This window comes from Gymnodraco acuticeps, unplaced genomic scaffold (assembly GCF_902827175.1).
Source record: "Gymnodraco acuticeps unplaced genomic scaffold, fGymAcu1.1, whole genome shotgun sequence".
NCBI lineage: Eukaryota > Metazoa > Chordata > Actinopteri > Perciformes > Bathydraconidae > Gymnodraco > Gymnodraco acuticeps.
Genome location: NW_022990342.1, coordinates 274,386 through 296,641, shown reverse-complemented (window position 1 = coordinate 296,641; position 22,256 = coordinate 274,386). Strand labels below are relative to the sequence as shown.

General features: G+C 43.3%; 1 protein-coding gene across 1 annotated transcript; it reads right to left on the bottom strand.

Annotated features, from left to right (window-relative positions):
- Positions 1-1,631: 1,631 nt before the first annotated feature.
- On the bottom strand, positions 1,632-19,765 carry LOC117550999. The gene is made up of 3 exons (XM_034223651.1): positions 19,719-19,765; positions 16,747-16,791; positions 1,632-3,768 (listed from the first exon to the last, which is right to left on the bottom strand). The coding sequence occupies exons 2-3, from the start codon at positions 16,752-16,754 to the stop codon at positions 2,058-2,060; spliced, it is 1,719 nt and encodes a 572-aa protein (XP_034079542.1). The 5' UTR covers positions 16,755-16,791; positions 19,719-19,765; the 3' UTR covers positions 1,632-2,057.
- Positions 19,766-22,256: the final 2,491 nt, after the last annotated feature.

Sequence of the window (22,256 nt, the reverse complement as noted above, 5' to 3'; positions counted from 1 at the left end):
GCAGACAATTACAACTTTACACCTCAAACTTTGACCATTTGCTCTTCTGTGGTGCAAAGGATTGTGGGTCAGAAGTAAAAATACTATCACTTTTTTTAATATATTATCAAAGTAAATGTGCAGATTTCAATGCAATATTTTTATTGGAAACAATTATAGAAAAAAGTCTTTGCAAGATATACTTCATTTCAGTAACACAGAATTATTTGGTTATCTAAAACAAACAATCTTTTGAAACCAATGTAATGAGTTGTTATAGTATATAGTATAATGTGTAGTTATAGAACCCCATAGGACCTAGGACATGTGGAGTTGTGTTCATTTTAAACAAAGTGTTTTACCTGGCCCTCTGTCAAAGACTCCAGGATGAAAGTGCAGATGCAGTTCAGGCGGAAAACCACCAGGTGGAAGACCAGCCTGAACACAAGCTGGAGGGAAGGGGAAGTCATGGGTTTCCACTATTGTTATTTATTTAACAATAATATGCAGTCACAAATGATTTAAAATGATTACAATGAATACATTGTAAAGCAAAATCAATGATGAATATCTAAAAGGTATAAATGCAAAAAACAGGACTTTTATTTCAAAGTTGTCCTCACTTAAACATGTCATACAATATATTATTGGTGTGATTTTAAGTCATCATAGATAGTTTGAAAAATCACAAACATCAGCATTCTATGCAAAGAAATGTTAAAAATGTATAAATGATGCAGCAAAAAAAAGCTGAACTCAACCAACAATACTCAAGTCTGAAAATATAGGCAACTAAGAATGAATAGCTAACAAGTTATAATACAAACTGCCTAAAGGAAACTCTTTAGTCACTGCAGTACTTCTACTTTTACTCAAGTACAAGATCTGAGTACTTCTACTTTTACTCAAGTACAAGATCTGAGTACTTCTCCTTTAACTCAAGTACAAGATCTGAGTACTTCTACTTTTACTCAAGTACAAGATCTGAGTACTTCTACTTTTACTCAAGTACAAGGTCTGAGTACTTCTACTTTTACTCAAGTATAAGATCTGAATACTTCTACTTTTACTCAAGTATAAGATCTGAGTACTTCTACTTTTACTCAAGTACAAGATCTGAGTACTTCTCCTTTTACTCAAGTACAAGATCCGAGTACTTCTACTTTTACTCAAGTACAAGATCTGAGTACTTCTCCTTTAACTCAAGTACAAGATCTGAGTACTTCTACTTTTACTCAAGTACAAGATCTGAGTACTTCTACTTTTACTCAAGTACAAGGTCTGAGTACTTCTACTTTTACTCAAGTATAAGATCTGAGTACTTCTACTTTTACTCAAGTATAAGATCTGAGTACTTCTACTTTTACTCAAGTACAAGATCTGAGTACTTCTCCTTTTACTCAAGTACAAGATCCGAGTACTTCTACTTTTACTCAAGTACAAGATCTGAGTACTTCTCCCACCTCTGGTCTAATGCAAAATAGCTAATGCTTACTTTTAGTATTGAACTTCTTAACTCTCCTCCAACAGTGCAACATCTACTTAACATAAAAAGAAAAAGGTCATAAAATCATGCATTTGTTTACGTTCCCTATGTTTGGAGGGAGGGAGCTGTTGATTAAACAGCAGGGGGGGGGGGGGGGGGGGGGGGGTTCAAACCAGAGCAACAATTGAGAGTCTGTATTGGTCAATTTTACAAATGTTCCATCATCAATCCACGTTTTTTTGTTTGTCAGTTCAACGCAGTTTGTCTGTCTTCATCCTTTAAAGGTAAATCATATTCATGCTGGTGATGGCATGTCAACCTCTCTTCCTAACAATCATTCAGTTTGTTAACTTTTGACTTCTTGGAAACCAGCTAGAAGAGCATATAGTCAACACGTTAGCCAACAAACGGTGTCCTCGTATTCACAAATTCATTGTTTCATGCTGCATGTGGACCCTCTCAGACATGGCGATCGAACACTTAGAGTCACAAAGGAATGGAAAGTATGATTTGGCCTTAATGTGCACAGTGAAGTATAGAGTGGTTATTAAATATTAAACCACAAAGGTTGCTGTTTCCAGGAAATACACATTTAAAATGTAAAAGGGTTATCAAATTCTATACTGGGAACATAGCGCCTCTTGTGATGGACTATTTTATCTTTCTCCATTTTACTTTGCATCTCCTCCAGTTTCTTGACCTTCTCCGTGTCTCGCTTCTCATTCATCTTCTTAATCAGGAAGTCCAGGTGCACCTGAGTGGACATCGAATGCACCTGCAGGGCGGTCTTATCCAGTTTGACCACATGTCCGAAAGACTCTTCCAGCCACTGATCTTTTTCCTCCTGAAGGTCTTCTATGTTCTCCTGAAGAGTTTCCAAGAGGCTCGTTTTCTTCTCACTTTCTTTTTTACCCTTTTCATACATGTTTTTCATCTCTTGTATGGTCGTCTTAACTTTCCGTGTCTTGCTCACATATTTCCAGGGTGTTTTCTGATGAGTTGGATCGCTGCACTCAGCCTCACATTCAGTGCATTGCTTTTCTTTCACATGTTTGGATACGTGACACTTCCCAGTACACACGGTGCAGTAGAGCTCCTTCTTATGGCCTGGTACTTTACACTTTATGTTGCATTCAGTGCATTTGTTTTGCAGGACCTCGCAGTGTTTTGGATACCAGGCCAGTGTGCATGGATGGTGACAGTTTTCCTTACAGACTTCACAGCAGATAGCTCCTCCATAGTTTAACCCCAACGCCCACCATCGTTTCTCACTGATCGCTACTTTACATTTGAAGACCTCATCAAACTCTACCTCAAAGTCCTTGTTATCTGTCATGTCTTGTTCTTGTATCTTCAGGGCTTCATGAGTCTGTTGGATCACTCTCTGTTTCTTCTCAATAAACTCAATCCTCTCTTGCAGGTTGTGGATACAGGCTTTCAGTCTGATCCGTGCATTCAGCACTTCCACTGTCGTTGTCAGGTCCTGAGGTTTGGTGCTTTCCAGAAAATCTGCGAATTGACTCATCTGCTCCTTTGTTGAGTCCCAAGCATACTTCAGAGCAGGTTCATTTTTCTTATTTTTCTCTGTTTTCTGGGCGTTATTAAATAGGAAATGAACAGGCTGATTATCCTTGTCTTTTGCACACATGATATGCGCATCTTTCAGGGCGTCTAGAACATTATCAGGGTTGAAGAACTGTGAGTTTGTGATGAGGGCTACAATGTTTCTCTCTATGTCTTTCCCAAACAGAGAAACAACTGAATCAAAGACGTACTTCAGGTGGTCACTCAGTCGACAGTCTGTTGCTTTCACCACCAGACATACTGCATCGATCTCGTGAACTCCGTCCCTTGAGCGGAACAAGTCCAAAAGTTTTTCGCTGACGCGGACATCTTGTTCAGTTCCTTCCGTATGTCCAAATCCAGGCGTATCAATGATGGTCAGAGAGAAGGGCAGAGATGTATCTTCCAGACCAAAGACCTCGTACACCGTCACGTCTGAAGTCTGACTTTCTGACTGACTTTTCTTCTCGTCCTGTACGATCTGATACCAGACATCTTGTTCGAACTCCACTCCCATGGCGTAGTTGATCAGAAAATTGATCAGAGTGGATTTTCCTGAGCCTGTCTCGCCCACAAGCAAGATGGTTTTGTTTCTCCTTGTTGGATCTTTCTCACCAAGAGTCAGTTTTCTTATTATGCCAATTTGCCCAGGTTTTGTTATCAGTTGGTAGACAGAGGGAGGTCCTGATTGGATCTGAACGGTCTTGTAGTTGATGTTGTCATATTTGGATGAGGTGTTCCTACGTACAAAAGTAAAGACATTAGCTCAAAAGCTACTGAATGGTATTAACTTAATATCAACTCAGAGTGAAGCAGTTTAGTGTGTGTGTGTATACCTAAATCCACCAACAATCCTTCAATATGATTAATTTCTGGGGTAACACTTTATATTGAGGTACACACATTCACCATCAACTAGTTCTTAATTAACATGCATATTAACAGTATATTGACTCTTTATTAGTCATCATAAAAAACGTATTAATGCCGTATTCTACATGACCATATTCTACAAGTAATAAGCCATTAGTTGAGAGTTTTTCCTCAATAACCCTCTAATTAGTGCTTATTTATTGCAAGTAAGGAAGTTGTTGTACATGAGTTTTGCTGAGGGGGCTGCAGCACCCCCATCTGCGAGGCTCCACTAGCACTCGCACCAGCACCCCCAAACACGGCACACCTACAGTGTAAGCACTCCACAGATTTGCCGCTGCGAGGCTCCACTAGCAACCCCCCCAGCGCGTCACAGTTTTGTCGCTGAGAAAGTGTGTGTGTGTGAGGAGCTCCAAGGATTGGTCCATTTGGACCAATGGGTCCATTTGGGTATGGTCACGTCACTGTACCCAGGAAGAAAAAGAGAAATCTCCAACGAGGCGTTCTGGGGCAGCATAGACAGGTATTTTCTGTGTTACGGCCAGAGTAATAATATTACTTTTTTCGGTAACGAGTAGTGTAACGCGTTACTTTTATAATTGAGTAATTACACTACAGTTACTAACATTGCCCCGGCACGCGTTACTTCGTTACTTTTATAAAATAATCACACTCACTGACAGACAAGAGGGGTTTCCGCCGCAGGTTTATATCGGTTTATATACATGTAGGCCTATGTAATCTGCGCAACTTGCGAGACCACATCTCCACGTGCAGTGCTGCATAAACATGGCTGAGTCTTCTCATCTGTAAACTCCCTTAACGGGGCCGCTCGCTCTCTTTTCTTGATTGCCCTCTCACGGGTGAACAGTTCAATGTCCCGCTTCATTGTAGGAATTCTGCCATGTCTCTACCACTTTAGTTTGACCATCTCTGTTACTAAGTTATGGAATACTAAATAAATAAGTAATTAGATACCTTACCGTTACTGCGCTCATAAAGAATGATAAGAATAATGCGTCTTGAACTGGTTTAATTCATTAGTGTCTTGACGTTTCACAGACTGTTAGCTTGTTGTGTGGCTGGTAGCCTATTTTAGAGCATAAAGAAAGACTTGTGTTATGTCTTCCTTAATGCAATAGTAATTGGGGGGCAAGTGGAGTCTCGCAGAGGCAAAACTGTGGCTCGCTTACACTGTAGGTGCGCCGCAGTCTGCGTGATCTGCCTGTAGGGAGGGGCGGGCCGGCCCTGCGAGTAAAGTAACGAGTAAAGTAACGAGTTACTTTATGTAGAGAGTAACGAAGTAGTGTAATATATTACTTTTTTAAAAAGTAATATGTAATATGTAATATATTACTTTTTTTTAGTAACGACCCCATCTCTGGTTACGACCCCACACTACAGCTTCGACAGCTTCAAAAACGGTTTCCAACGCGTCTGCCCACTCACTTTGAATGGGGTGACGTCACTTTTCGCCGAACTGCATTGTGGGAAGCAGAGCCAGGCCAATCAAATCATATGCCAGTACAAGCTCTAGCCAATCAAACCGCTGCTTGTGTGTCAGGGGCGGGAGATTCATGTGATTGGTTGTTGGTCGAGCTTCCCACACGCCCAGCTCCAAGCTTTTTTTGAAGCTGTAGTGTGGACAGGGCCGTTAAGAGTTTTACTTGCAGCAGGTCTCCCTTGAAAGAGAGATCAATGATCTCAATGGGATTCACCTGGTTAAATAAAGGTTTGAAATGAAATGAAATGAAACAGGGTGTACTTTGAGGGTTTGTGACTCTGCAGACCGTTTACATGCATAAAAACCTTCATAACACACAAGGGGACGGGTAATAACCGGAAAAGCATGACATGGGACCTTTAACAAATATGATCTGTTCTTATGTAACAAGACATGAAACTATAAGTGTTAATTGTGTCTAAATAACTCAAAATGAGGTATTTATATCTTAGAATATATTTTGGGGTATTGAGAGTTCAGCTACCAATAGCAAGGTGATATTGACCTGTATGTTTCATATTTGCACATTTATATTTTTGTCAAATGTGTACTGAAAGTTAGACAGGAAACCGGGTACAGGAAGTAGGAGAAAGTGAACTGAATAGCATGGCAGTAGACATCCATGAGTAGCCTACACTGCTACTAATTTTCCCTATTCAACCTGAAGAGTAAAAGGGTCAAGTCCGTCAGAAAGCAATGACTGTAAGTGTAAACGTAAGCCTTACACTGTAAGGATTAGTAACATGTATTGTGTTTATGTGATGACATTTGGAGATGTTTAAACACAATGAGAAAATGCGTTAGCATGCACGCTAGCGTTAGCATACACAGTAGCGTTAGCATACATTCTAGCGTTAGCCATACTACATTACATTACACGTCACTTGTTAGACGCTTTTATCCAAAGCGACTCACATACTCAATACTGTGGGCAATCCCCACAGGAGCACTTTGGGGTGAAGTGTCTCAGGGACACAACGACATGCTGACTGCAGTGGGGTTTGAACCTGCAACGGGTGCTACGTCCCGCAGAGGGAACTCAGCGGGGGGCACAACATTAAACACACTCTCGTCTCTCTGAGGCGGCACCTGCTGTGAGGATGATGAGTGTGGTGGTTCCGACGGCGGCGACTCTGTTCTTGCTCTTTAAAAAAAACCTGAACAACGATTGTTGTGACATCGTTAGTGAGTGCGGTATATTTCTTGTGTCTGTCCTCCTTTGTCTGCGCGCAGCCGCGAGACGGTCTACGATGTGTTTGCTCCCGCGCTTCGACTATGAGTTCGGCCTGATTACGTTAATTAATGTTGCTTTTAATTTTATTATTTTTTGAAAGGGAAACACATGTTTGCTCTTATTTTATTGTTAATTTTGATCAAAAATGTTGGAAACTATATTTTCGCCCAGTCATTTTTGATCAATGAATGGGTGGGCCCAGGCCATGGATGTATAATAAGAACTGGATACAGCGTGGGAGGCGGGGCCTCATTCATTCCTATGAGAGTTGCTCATTAGAGCATGATGATAAAATGGCCCAACTTTTGAGAGAGCGAAACGTCACAGATTACCGGCATGCCTGAGAAGTACCCGTATGTGCACTCATAGAGCATGCGCAACTTTAACCAAAATGCTCGTTCACATCAAGCACGTCAATTTGCGTACACGTAACAGCACCGTGCGTTCATGACAGCATGGTAATGATTTGTTATTATGATGGATTTGATATTAACAGGCGGCAGCTAGCGGCTAGCTATTAATTATGCTAATGTAACATCAATCGTTATGTGCTTATATTACGCTGTAACAAGATCTAGTGATATCCAAGTAACAGAGCTTCATTTAGCATGAAATAATTATTGCACTGTATATATATATATATATATATATATACACAGTGCAATACGAAGCTACAGGGACGTTAATAACGTCGGTAATATTAACTTTATTTAATACAACATTTACGGTACAAGATTTAATCATACTGCCCATGTAGTATAATAATGAATTACAGCAAACATGTGCAATATATCCATTATTACAGCTCCGTGGGATGGCAGTAAGACGATATGGGTCCGTTCTTATTATGCATCCATGGGTAAAGATAAACGCAACTCACATTGGTTTCTCAAACAGCATCTCTGTAAACTACGTGTATTCACTGAATTTCACTCTCTGCCTTTAACGGCTCGTTGTAGCTCCAATAGCTCCAGCCCCCACCCTCCCTGTGAGCACAGTGTGCTCTGATTGGTCTGGACCATGCTGAACACGTAACATGAACGTGCCGGGCGGCGCGGTCCTGTGGGTTAGATGCGCGTTCATAATGCAGAGGGAAATAACTCTCAGAATAACGTTATTAGCTAATTTTTACAACTTGAGGAACGAATGTTTTTAATAAGGGCTATACAAGTGTTCATACTGGGTAGTTTATTTAGTTTAAAAAAAATTATCCAACGATTTACACACCACTCTTTTCCCATAAGTCAATGGGAAAAAGTGTTTCCGGGCCTGGCAACCAAACGGAAGTGTAGTACCGCCGTTTGGCCACCACGAATATTTTCATCTGAGTCCGGCACACTTCCTGGGGGCTTGGCCCAGGCCCAGTAGACCCACCCATAACGCCACGGCTGCGTTTACATAAGGATGTGACCAGCATTTTAGCCAGGAGCGCTGTGGCTGCTGGCCACGCGCGCTGTGAGGGGCGGGGCTGACACACAGCCAGGTCAGGACACTCCGTGTGCACGTGCAGCAGCCAAATTAATAATATAGCGACAAGCGGGAGACAACGTGTGACTTACTCGCGGGGAATTTAAAGTGAAATGGAATTGGTTACAAAACCTAACTGCACATCTCAATTCTCCGGTGTGGCAGTATTTTGGATTTAAGCCAAATCAACGAGGCGAACCTACAGACTTGAATGAGCCGGGCGGTGTGTCGCATTTGTTTAAAAAAGGTAGCGACAAAAGCAGGCAATAGAGAACCGCAGTGACGCATCCTAAAACCCGGAAGTAAAGTCCTTCCGGTTCCTTCGTCAAAAAGCAATGCAATTTCTCCATAGGATTTAGGAAAATAGCTGGAAATAAGGTCTGTGGTTGACACACATTTAAGAGACGGATCACGTTTTGTTCAGCCGGATAATCTCCACATGTCTACCCTACTTTTATCATTTTCGAATTATAAATCTAATCGCAAGAAGCAAAATGCTAACGTTATGCTATAAAGGAGCTACAGCAGGGTCGCTGCTTCAACGTCACGCCAACTTCAGATCCATATTCAAACTACAGATTCTAAATGGTACGAGTTGAAGCTTTTGTTTGAACAGTTTGCAGGAGGCAGGGACTTGCTTTCAAGCAGAACAGAAACTAACTTAGAGGAGTGTTCACGTGTTCGGCGTAATGACGTGCAACGTCCACGACAACTTCTGTAATCCTATTCAGCCACTTGGTAACAACCATCGTTTTTCAGACACGTAAACTCTTCAGAAATCACCAGCGGGGTCACTGCTGATGGATTTAATGTCGTAGAACAAAACGTGATCCGTCTCTTCAATGTGTCTCAAACACAGACCTTATTTCCAGATATTTTCCAAAACCCTATGGAGAAATTGCATTGCTTTTTGTCGAAGGAACCGGCAGTGGTAAAAATGCTAACTTACTTCCGGGTTTTAGGATGCGTCACTGTGGTTCTCTATGCCAGTGGTTCCCAAACTTTTTGTGCCCAAGGCACACCAAAGGACAAGTAAAAATCTCAAGGCACACCTATTGTGCAAAATAGCCCTTATAACACGTGTTATCACTCATATCATGTCAAATATCTGTAAATGTGCATAATTATTTACTAATGCAAAATAAAATGTGACAGACAACTATATTACTCATGAAATATTTATTAACGAAATATTTCAGAAATTAATTTGAAACTTTATCAAATTAGGCTTCATCAAAGCAGCAACACACTCATTTAAACCAGACAGGTCACAACATAAAAAATGAGGCAAAGGAAACTCAGCAGAAATTCAGCACAGAGAACTGTCAATGCAAGGAAGCTGTTACGGTGAGCAGGAATCAGGACCCAAATGCAGAACTAACGAAAATAACTCCTTTATTTCAAGGCTACTGGTATACAAAAAAACAGAGACAGAACGGAACACTCACCGATGAACTGGTCATTTACACAAGACAACCCGACAAAGAGAGACAGAAAACCCAGAACTTAAATACACCCAGGACTAATCACATAAACACGAGACAGGTGAGGAGGGAGGAGAAAACACAGAGATACCAGGTGAACACAATCGGGTAATCGGGGAGGGAAACAGACAGAAAGCAAAGAGGCAGGAAACGGGGGTGAACACTTTACAAAATAAAACAGGAAACCCAAAGACAGAAAAAGACAAGAAAAAACACCAACACAGACAGATCCTAACAGTACCCCCCCCCTCAAGGGACGGATCCCAGACGTCCCAAAACAAAAAAAGTCCAAAACCCCAAGCAGGGTGGGTGGAGGGGGTCCGGAGGAGGGACGCATCACTAAGCCACCAGGGTGGGTGGAGGGGGTCAGGAGGACGGGACTGAACTGACCGCCCAGGGGCAGGGCAGAGGACCAGGAAGGGGTCTCGGGCGGACGGCCCGGGGGCAAGGCAGAGTCCAAAAAGGGGAATTCGGGCGGACGGCCCGGGGGCAAGGCAGAGGACCAGGAAGGGGTCTCGGGCGGATGGCCCGGGGGCAAGGCAGAGTCCAAAAAGGGGGACTCGGGCGGACGGCCCGGGGGTAAGACAGAGTCCAAGGTGAGGACCATGGAGGGGCGAAGGCAGCAGCAGGAAGAGTCAGGGGGCCGGGCCCGAGGGCGAAGGCAACGGCAGGAAGAGTCAGTGGACCGGGCCCGAGGGCGAGGACCGCGACTCTCAGGGGACCGGGCTCGAGGGCGAAGACCGTGGCTCTCAGGAGGCCGGGCAGAACCCGGTGTCGGCCGGACAGGAACCGGCGCTGGTGGGACAGGCCTCGGCAGGATCCCCCACGGAAGAGGACCAGGAGTTGGCAGGACCCCCGGCAGGAGGGCAGTCGGCGGGACCCCCAACGGGACAGGACACAGGATTGGCAGGACCCCCGGCAGGAGCGCAGTCGGCGGGACCTCCAACGGGACAGGACATAGGGTTGGCAGAACCCCCGGCAGGAGGGCAGTCGGCGGGACCCCCAACGGGACAGGACATGAGGTTGGCAGGACCCCCGGCAGAAGAGCAGACTGCGGGACCTCCAACGGCACAGGACATGGGGTTGGCAGGACCCCCGGCAGAAGAATAGTCGGCGGGACCCCCAACGGGACAGGACATATGGTTGGCAGGACCCCCGGCAGAAGAGCAGTCTGCGGGACCTCCAATGGGACAAGGCATGGAGTTGGCAGGACCCCCGGCAGAAGAGCAGTCTGCGGGACCTCCAACGAGACAGGACAAAGGGTTGGCAGGACCCCCGGCAGGAGAGTAGACGGCGGGACCTCCAACGGGACAGGACAAAGGGTTGGCAGGACCCCCGACAGAAGAGTAGTCGGCGAGGCCTCCAACGGCACAGGACAAAGGGTTCGCAGGACCCCCGGCAGGAGAGTAGTCGGCGGGGCCTCCAACGGGACAGGACAAAGGGTTGGCAGGACCCCCGGCAGGAGAGTAGTCGGCGGGACCTCCAATGGGACAGTACATGGATTGGTAGGACCCCCGGCAGAGGAGTAGTTGACGGGGCCTCCAACGGGACAGTACTTGGAGTTGGCAGGACCCCCAGCGGAACCTCCAACGGACCAGGACATTGGGTCGGGACTTGAGACGTGACTCAAGGGGGAACTCGAGAGGGGAACCAAGGGGGAACTCGAGAGGGGACTCGAGAGGAGACTCGAGAGGCGAACTAGAGAGGGGACTCCTGAGGGGACCAGAGGAGGAACCAGAGGAGGAACCTCGAGAGGGGACTTGAGAGGGGAACTAGAGAGGGGACTCGAGGAGGGACTAGTGGAGGGACTAAAGGAGAGACTAGAGGAGAGACTAGAGGAGGGAACTCGAGAGGGAACTGGAGAGGGGACTCGAGAGGGAACTGGAGATGGGACTAGAGAAGTGACCTGAGGAGGGACTAGGGAAAGGACTAGAGAAGGGAACTCGAGAGGGGACTCGAGAGGGGAACTAGAGAGGGGACCCGAGGAGGGACTAGAGGAGGGACTAAAGAGGGGACTGGAGATGGGACAAGAGATGGGACTAGAGATGGGATTAGAGATGAGACAAGGGAATTGACTAGAGGAGGGACTTGAGATTGAACTCGAGAGGTGACTTGAGAGTGGACTCGATAGGGAACTCGAGAGGTGACTCGAGAGGTGACTCGAGAGGTGACTCGAGAGGGAACTCGAGAGGGGACTCGAGAGGTGACTCGAGAGGGAACTCGAGAGGGGACTCGAGAGGTGACTCGAGAGGGAACTCGATAGGTGACTCGAGAGGTGACTTGAGATGGGACTCGAGAGGAAACTTGAGAGTTGACTGGAGAGGTGACTTGAGAGGAATCTCGAGAGGGAACTCGAGAGGAGACTCGAGAGGTGACTTGAGAGGTAACTCGAGCGGGGACTCGAGAGATGACTTGAGAGGGAACTCGAGAGGAGACTTGAGAGGGAACTCGAGAAGTAGCTTGAGAGGCAACTCGAGAGGGAACTGGAGAGGAGACTTGAGAGGGGACTTGAAAAGGAATTTGAGAGGGAAGTCGAGAGGGGACTTGAGAGGGGACTTGAGAAGGGTCTTGAGAAGGAACTTGTGTCGGTCGGTACGCCGACAGGACACGGGGAGCTGGCGTCGGCTGGAGAGCCAGCAGGAGACGAGGTGCTGGAGTCGGCCGGTACGCCGACAAGACTCGGGGAGCTGGCGTCGGCTGGGGAGCCAGCAGGAGACGAGGTGCTGGAGTCGGCCGGTACGCCGACAGGCCTCGGGGAGCTGGCGTTGGCCGGTACGCCAACAGGCCTCGGGGAGCTGGCGTTGGCCGGTACGCCAGTCCTGGAGCCGAAACTGGAGTCGGGACCATGGCTACTGGGGCCGGTACTGAAGCCAGAATCATGGCTGTAAGGTCCGGTTCAGGAGCCGGAAACATGGCTGTAAGGTCCGGTTCTGGAGCCGGAAACATGGCTGTAAGGTCCGGTTCAGGAGCCGGAAACATGGCTGTAAGGTCCGGTTCTGGAGCCGGAAACATGGCTGTAAGGTCCGGTTCTGGAGCCGGAAACATGACTGTAAGGTCCGGTTCTGGAGCCGGAATTGTGGCTGCTCCGGCTGCTAGCCTGGCCTTGCGACGACTCCTCTTAGCAGCCGCCTGAATACTCCGTGGACCTCCATAAGCCAGACGAGTTCCGGAATACAACTCCTGGACAGGAGCAGGGACTGGAGCAGAAGCACGGGTTGAGTGTAGGCGGAACCCACCAAGGCGTATGGTGCCAGGTTGGGAATTGGGAGCCAGGGAGCTAGCATGCCTGGGGCTAGCAGGCCGGGAATCACACACCGGGAGGATCTTTGAAATCCAGCCAGGTAAGAATTTCACCAAACCTGGTTTCTCTCTAGCCATCTGGCGCGCCTCTGATAACACCGCCTCTCGCTGCTGAACTCCGGGTGCTCTCTTCCATCGATCCGAGCAGTTAGCCAGAAAAAAGGAAAAATTCAATAATTCCAGCTCGAACGGATCTGCTGGGCCCATATTTATGGTCGGGTTGTAATGTTACGGTGAGCAGGAATCAGGACCCAAATGCAGAACTATAATAAATAACTCCTTTATTTCAAGGCTACTGGTATACAAAAAAACAGAGACAGAACGGAACACTCACCGATGAACTGGTCATTTACACAAGACAACCCGACAAAGAGAGACAGAAAACCCAGAACTTAAATACACCCAGGACTAATCACATAAACACGAGACAGGTGAGGAGGGAGGAGAAAACACAGAGATACCAGGTGAACACAATCGGGTAATCGGGGAGGGAAACAGACAGAAAGCAAAGAGGCAGGAAACGGGGGTGAACACTTTACAAAATAAAACAGGAAACCCAAAGATAGAAAAAGACAAGAAAAAACACCAACACAGACAGATCCTAACAGAAGCTGCATTGTCCATGGTCCTGAACTACACATTATAAATGTAACATTTCAGCAATCAGCATTGAAACTTGTGCTATTGTAAATATTTTTGCCGACTTACAAATTAGTGAGATACATGTGCCTGTCGGGGCGCGCAGAATTTTGTAATCCTTGGTGGCACTGAGGAGAGGGCCACTCGCAAGTCCTGTTCAACAGAGAGCCGTGACCTCCTGTTGTTCTTCATGTAAATCAGAATAGAGAACGCCAACTCCAGAGATGGGGTCGTTACTAAAATGTTTTAATATATTACATATTATTTTTAAAAAAAAGTAATATATTACACTACTTCGTTACTATCTACATAAAGTAACTCGTTACTTTACTCGTTACTTTACTCGCCGAGCATGTACGAACTGCGCATGCGTGAGTGGCAATAACTTTCCTTACCAGCAGGCGGTGGTAGTGTGTATTTGTCATTCAAAACAGGCAACAACCGGAAGACAGAGAAGAAGATATACGTGATATAAACAAACAACAAATAGCGTGTGCGGTAGCTTCACCTTAGCATGTGTTCTTTGCAGGTGCTTGTTGAGGTTTGACCACGTGGTGTTTCCAGCAGTGGATAACAGCTTCTGGCCTGGACACAGTTTGCACCTCACCGTCACATTCCTGTCTATTCTTCGGACGAACTCATAATAATGGGCATACCTCCACCCCTCGAGAGTTATCGCTGACTCAGCCATGTTTATGCAGCACTGCACGTGGAGATGTGGACGCACAAGTTGCGCAGATTACGTACATATAAACCTACAAAGTACTGATATAGTAAATTAAAAATTAAATAATTATTTTTGTGTAGTTGTAGGCTATATTGCAATAATAACGTATGGTTGTCACAAAATCGTCGCGGCACACTGTTTGGGAACCACTGCTCTATACCACGCATTTTAAACTACACCTAAAACACAACCACCCCATTCTGTTTTCCCAGCAGGTAGCGAACACGGCAGCTGGAGATGGAGAGCCCCCACCTTCCCGACAGTTTGCAATCAAAGATGCATTTGCCCGACAATGCAAACATGTTGGTGTTCCTTGCTCGAAAACTTTGAAAAACAGATTTGGATATGGCCTGAGGCATCTGGGTCTTTGACAGTGGACTATACACTTGACTGTTGTTTTAAGGAGGTTTTTTTTGCTTGTGAGACAATGTATGCTCATATTTATTTATATATTTATAATATATATATATAGATAGATAGAGAGAGAGAGCTCTGTTTTCCAGCCTGAGTCTATTTAATTAATTGTTTTGGTTGCGTGTGATTTAATTAATTTATTATAATTTAATTAATTTGTTTTATTTATTATATATCATTTATATATTTTAACATTATTTCACATTTCATTTGCCATGTTGAATGTCCAATAAAAAGTTATGTTTGAAAGGATGTACTTGAATTATTATTATATATTATCATTATGTCAGTGGTCTAAAATGGCCTTACAACAGTGCCGGCAATATTAACGTTTATCGCAATAATTTCCAGGAAGATTTATCGTCCAACAAAATGAATTATCGTAACAGGCCTAGGGGTAGGTAATTTTGGAGAGATCAGCTCGAGTGCGCTAGAATTTGAAAATACAACAGCCGGAAAAAATCTGCCACTTCCTTCAGACTTCCGTACAGAGCCCCTCCTCCAACACACACAAACGCACACATGACCAATGAGGGCACGAGATAAGTTTGTGCACAGATGGAAGGCTGACAGGCAGGTAGGCCATCCAGTTACTTTAGCCGGGCCGGCTCAGATGATTGGTCGTGCTTTTTACAGCGCCACGGCTTCCACAGATGAAGTTTTTTTATGTATTTTTTGTCAAAGCATTTAATATATTCATTGCTATCGGGATGTTAAGAGTATTCCATGGAATATAACAAAACGTGTATCTCGAGCTGGTTTCTCAAACTTACCTACCCCACCTTTAACACTGAGACAGTACACCCAGCGCCATATAGAGAGATTATATGGCTCTGAGTACACATATTTCAACGTGAGCCTACTTTGTTCATGTGCTGTTGAGGTTAATTTCAGTAGTTGTATGCTATAATGTATTTACAAAGTGTGAAGAGGAGGCAACTTTAGAATAGGGAACCTGTTCAGGTCAATTAGAGTCAAACTACTAGCTTATTGGTTATGAACAAGACTTCACTTTAGAATAGGGAACATGTTCTTAGATAGAAATACCTAATTTTGAGTTATTTAGTCACCTTTAACACTTATAGTTGCATGTCATGTTACATACGAATATATCATATTTGTTAAGTGTTATTATGGGAGAATTGCTATTCTTATGGTACTACTGCCTTATTAGGCCCATATTGAGCAGAGCATATTAAGACCAAAACTAATGTACAACAACTTCCTTACTTGTAATAAATCAGCACTAATTAGAGGGTTATTGAGGAAACACTCTCAACTAATGGCTTATTACTTGTAGAATATGGTCATGTAGAATAAGGCATTAATAAGTGTTTTATAATGACTAATAAAGAGTCAATATACTGTTAATATGCATGTTAGTTAACAACTAGTTGATGGCTAATTTGTGTACCTTAATATAAAGTGTTACCATAATCTATTACCGACATGCAGCACCTCCTAGACTTTCACTCATGTATAGACCACTCCCTTACCCAGGATAACAAAACCCCTCCCTTCATGCCTGTAACTTCCTTCTTTCAGAACAAAGAAACTAAATGAGAGTTTGAACATGGACTTTCACTCCCAGAATTAATATCATGCACGCAATGTAGTTCAAAAGTAAAAATTCTGCTTTGTATTTGTCCTGCTAGATTCCTTTTGATTGTCCGTCTATGTTTCTTGTAGTTATTTAATTGCTCTTTTTACTGCACTGTGTACAGTTTTATTATTATGCTTCTATGTTTATTGTATATCTGTAACCCTGGCAAAACTATTTCCTTTGTGATAAATAAAGTCCTATCTTTTCTTATCTTATGTTGTGAGGAAAAATGTCTACTGTAGACGCATTATAAGTAGTGCAGTGTATAAGTAAGTGATAAAGTAAAATTGCTCCTTTATACAAATATTATAAGATCTGTATTTTAATAATGTGTTTTGTTTTAGATAAAATCATCCATCATCACCATCCTGACTGCAACAAAGGGTATATTGATTCAGAGTTTCACTTTGCACATAAGGTAAGGTGGTGAGGCAGCATTTCATTGTTGTTTGAGGAACGTTAGTATTACTCACATTGCCATGGTGACTGGTTGCAGGAGCTTTAGAAAGCAGGTTTTTCTGGATGGAAGAAAAATAATATATATTTCAACGGCAAACCAGAGAGACTGTTTACACAATAATGTAAATCCAACTATGCGGGACAGGGGGGCTGGCCAAACACATCAGGGAAATCTGGGCCAGCCACACTAAAAGGGCCAGATAGTAACTAGTGTGAGGAAAACTTCTGTCTTTCAATGTTGAGTAACAATGAAGGAGACTGGATCGTCGTTGGCCAAAGCACTGAGAGTTTATTTTAAGTACAAACAAACAAACAAACGGCCGGAGAGCCCGTATAGTTCCACCCTGTTGGGACGAAACCAAGCCAGCTCTGTCACAAAGAAGCAACACCCTGCAAGATACATAGAAAGGGAGGGACTTTACAAAAGCGCGGGCTTTTCCTTAATGCATGCCAGATGTCAGAGACAAAGGACTGTTGTATGGAAGCAAACAAGAGACAGAAGTATTTGAATTTTATCAGACACCGAATTTATAGCATTGAAAATAATTACTTTGAAAATCATGTATCTGAATTTGTTTTGCTCCGAATTTACCTATGTGAAATAACAATGTAAAAATTCAAGTTAAAAAAATTCGAATGTTCAAATTCAGATCCCAAAAATTCAAGTGAAAAAAATTCTACGTCAAATATTTCGGTGTTTAAAATTCGATGTAAAAAAATTTGGTGTATACAATTCTACGTCAAAAATTGCGATGCAACATCATCCGGGCTACTCAGACAGGATAAGCAATCGAGTCCGAATGCAATCACTTCTGGCCTATCAGAGCCAAGCGGCAAACCCCGGGACAGTGCGGTGAAGCCCAATGCTGCAAACTGTATGCGATGGATGCAGATGGGAGCAATTCCCGTAGACCCTTTGTTAAAATGTCCAACTTAACATCAGAAAATGAACATGTTTCTAGCCTGGATCCACAAAAACATATTCTGTATATAGTTAGATTCCCCCTTCATGACAACGGGACTGCTGCTCCTAGCTCCTCTCTGCTAGCTCCGTTAGCTCCATTGGCTCCGTGATGCTACAGCGGCTCAGCTCATGAGGAGAACACTACTTGAACTCGGCCGTGTTTGTTGTGTTGGCTCCTGGTGGACTATTCGTCCTGCAAATATAGGATTTATCTGCGGTTGAAACAGACCGTCCATGAATGCAGTTTCTTCGGTAAGTCAACCCTGCGTACTTTATGTTATGTTACTGGTGTTTTTATTAAGCTAACGTTAATGAATGTTTAGAGTTGGGTTAGCATTTGAGCAATCGTAGCTCCATCTGTGCTAACAATGCTATGCGTAGCATCCAAGAGTGTAAAACATTAAGTGGGATGCTACTGTATACCAAAAGGCTTCTGTGCGAGGTTGCTAAAATAAGGTCATCCTTGTACGTTGGATAGCTAGTTTGCTAGTTAGGTTACTGTATGCATTGTTAAGGTTCATTTAAATTCGCTATGCTCTACTATAGCATAAAATAGACTAGCTAACGTCAACGTATTGTTGAAGAGAGTTAGTGTATATTAAATCAACCTCACAATGAAATGTGTGTATCTTTAAAATATGAACGTCACATTTCAAGATAATAACGCTCCCTTAGATATTGTAATATGGTTTGTTGAACTGGAGTTATTTATTGCAGCTAACCGCCTATCCGACGAACGACCCAAACATTGTTGTTTTTAATATTATTACCAATGCCTCTTTTAATTGTATTATCATCACACTTGAGAAACAGCCTTATCGTGGCTGTACAACGGAACATGTAACTTAATTCCTGCATTTAAGGATGATGAATAGCGTAGTCAATGCTTTAGTGACAAGGAAATTATGTTTAAATAGGGATCCTAATTATACTAGCATACTTTTACTAAAGTAACATTAACATGTTCAAATGCAGGGCTTTTGTAAGAGAGTATTTCGTATAGTGTAGCATGGTCTACTTTACTTATCTAACCGAAGTGATCGTTACGTTACTTTGCAAACCGTCAAACTGTCTGAGTAGCCCGGATGATGCTGCATCGCAATTTTGGACATCGAATTTTATACACCGAATTTTTTGACGTCGAATTCTTTTCACTTGAATTTTTGGGATCTGAATTTGAAAATTCGAATTTTTTTAACTTGAATTTTTAAATTGTTATTTCACTTAGGTAAATTCGGAGCAAAAACATTCAGATACATGCTTTTCAAAGTAATTATTTTCAATGCTATAAATTCGGTGTCAAATAAAATTCAAATACTTCTGTCTCTTGTTTGCTTCCATATTTTTGTCTCGTAAAAGCATAGACGAGAAGAAATACCCTCCCCCACAGGAAGGCAGGGGAGGCCTCCCCCACAGGAAGGCAGGGGAGGCCTCCCCCACAGGAAGGAGGGGGAGGCCTCTCCGAGCTACTTCAAGGAAATAACTTCTATCATAAAAGTTAAAGACAACAGAGATTGGATTAAAATATTCTATGACAACTAGTATATTTACTGGGATATATATATAAGTACAGTATGTGGCACAGTGTTGCACTACAACATTGGTACAACAGGTAATGGGTGCAAAAAGAATAAGCAGCCAGTAGTAGAATTTTAACATATCAACAGTGATGTTACAGATTAAATGACCTTGAAATTTGAAAGCAGGAAGTGATCTTTATTGTTTTATTGTATAAGTGGTTGTATTTCTTGAATTACTTAGAATTGCGAGGAAACAAATCTGACTTTTTTCACACAAATGTAGCTCTTGAAAGTCCAAATCTCAGATTTCAAGATATTAAAACAGAACATTAGACAGACCATAAAACCCCCCAGTAAGTGCACAGTCAAAGAAACAGGTTGTTATACGTTATTATTACAAGATAGCTGCCAGTTTTTGGAACGGTTTTCTGAGTTTTAAAAAAAAAATCTGAGTTCTAAATCAAATCACTATTTCTCAGGATTCTGCCTAAAGTGTTCTTACCTGTTTGCTTGTTTTCTGAAGACGAGGAGGCGGAAGGAGAAACTGTTTTAAATACCAGACAGGGGGAGGGGGCAGGATGATCTATGGTCACGTGATTTCACAGAAACAGTCTCAGATACAAACAGATGAGTGATTAAAGCTGATAAAACATTGTGTTGAGGACCGCTGCATAGCCCAGATGCTGGGGTTGTTGTGAATGCAAAAACATACTTGTCTCTTCAGGTAAACCCCTCTCTCACATACCAAATACATCAGAATCAGAAAGCCTTTATTCGTCACACAGCGGGGAAACGTACAGGGTCCGAGCAGCAAGGTGCCGATAAAAGGCAAAAGGAACAAGAATAGACTTGCATTTTAAATACAAAATAACCTTTGTTTATTCAGTGTTCGCTGGTTTGTGTTTTTTAATAGACACCAACAGTTATACCCCCTATACAGAATACAGGTAGCAGGGAGCAGTTAAGGTATAAAGGCTTTCTTTTTTTTAGCATGTGCTTAATTTTTGTGAAAATTCTTTAAGTAACGTTTAATTTTGTTATTTATGTTTTATGGCAAGACAGATTTTTTTTTAAATATACAGCCCATAATATGTTCTACAAGGATGGGGAATCAAACACACGCCTCACAGTGATCTACATATGGACTGCCTGCTTTAACCACTGAGCTACAGCAGCTAATGCAGGTGGATTGATTTGAAGCGACTGAATCATCTTTTTCCCATGCCTACTTCTAAACTAAAGAGTAAAATATTAAAGGATGTGTCCTGGCTCCTCAGTTACGACTCTATTTTAAGTATTTTAATTTAAATGTTCACCTTGATACTCTTTAACAAATTGTACCTTCCATTACATGTAAATGTTTTCTGTACTTCACTTAAAGTACTAATACTGCAGTTTACGTAGCATTTGTTGTTGCATGCAGACAATTACAACTTTACACCTCAAACTTTGATCATTTGCTCTTCCCCTATATCTGTGGTGCAAAGGATTGTGGGTCAGAACCAATGTAATGATGGTGTGTGAGTTATTATAGTTGTTAGAGAATATTTCTTCTCTCTTCCTAAGTGTCAAATAATAATTCTTCCTTACTCCTAAGATATTTAACATTTACTGTGTGTTTACATTTACGATCAGCCCTGCTCCTTATCTCCCGTAAGGAATGTGTTGATGCAGTCGTATGTCGATACTAGGTTTTACAGCTTGACCTACAGGGCATAGGGAGGGTTAACGACTATGAGAATGCTGGCTTCTCAACACCACTGACAAGTGATTGAGTATTTCTAGTTGGGGGATAATCTCCTCTAGCTCCACAGATGTTTACGCCTCCCCCAATATGCTGATTAACTCTCTGTAAACTAGTTAAAAGGTCTATCGAGAGATAGGCTGATCAGAATTGACATGGCAACCCACCCATGCAGTCAGAACCTTTTGCTGCTGTGACTTGTGATATGAATTCTCCGGCCGTTGACTTGTAATAAACTACTAGTGTTTGACATCAAAGCTCCAACTCTCCTCGTGTCTCTCTGAGTCCTGACTCTCCATTGCTGCAGAAGTTTCCCTTACAATAGTATATAGTATAATGTGTAGTTATAGCACCCCATAGGACCTAGAACACGTGGAGTTGTGTTCATTTTAAACAAAGGAAGTGTTTTACCTGTGCAGATGCAGTACAGGCGGAAAACCACCAGGTGGCAGACCAGCCTGAACACAAGCTGGAGGGAAGGGGAAGTCATGGGTATCCACTAGGGGTGTAACGGTACACGTACCCGTACCGAAATTATTCGGTACGGGCCCTTCGGTTCGGTACAGGTGTGTACCGAAGTGTACCGAACGAATATAACGTTAAACGTAAAAAATTGAGAACGTGAACAACTTTTTGGAAGTAATCTCAGGTGCTGCGTCGCAGCATTCAGAGTAATTTGGTCACATTGGGTTCAACGCGTCATAGAGCGAGCAAGTCATTTCATTGGATGAGAGGCATACTATGAGAGCTGGTCAGAGGGATGCGTTCAAATGTAGTCAGTAATTTGAGGAACTGTCGAAAATTAATGGCGAACGCAGATAAAGTTGAGCTCGAAAATCCTCCAGCATCATTGAAGTCTCCGGTTTGGGAACATTTTGGTTTCGCAGTTACGTACAAGGATGAAGGACAAAGACAGGTGGACCGAACCAAAGCTGTTTGTCGGCATTGTTCAACTAAAATTGGTTACGCGGCTGGCAATACATCAAACTTGCACACTCTTGAAAAGGCATCACCCGAACGTGAATATCACCGGTACCAAAAGAAAAAAGACTGAAGTGCAAATCCAACTCCCGCTAGCATTTAAGCCTCCACCACTCGCAAAAAGATCAGACCGAGCCAAAGCTATTACAAACGCCAAATATCCTTATGTTGCCATGTTAGCAAAGCGCTACCTGGCTGTATCTGCTACCTCTGTCCCTAGCGAGAGGGTGTTCTCCACAGCAGGAGACATTGTTAGTGCCAGCAGATCTGCCCTTTCGGCAACCAATGTGGACAAGTTAATTTTTCTTTAAAAAA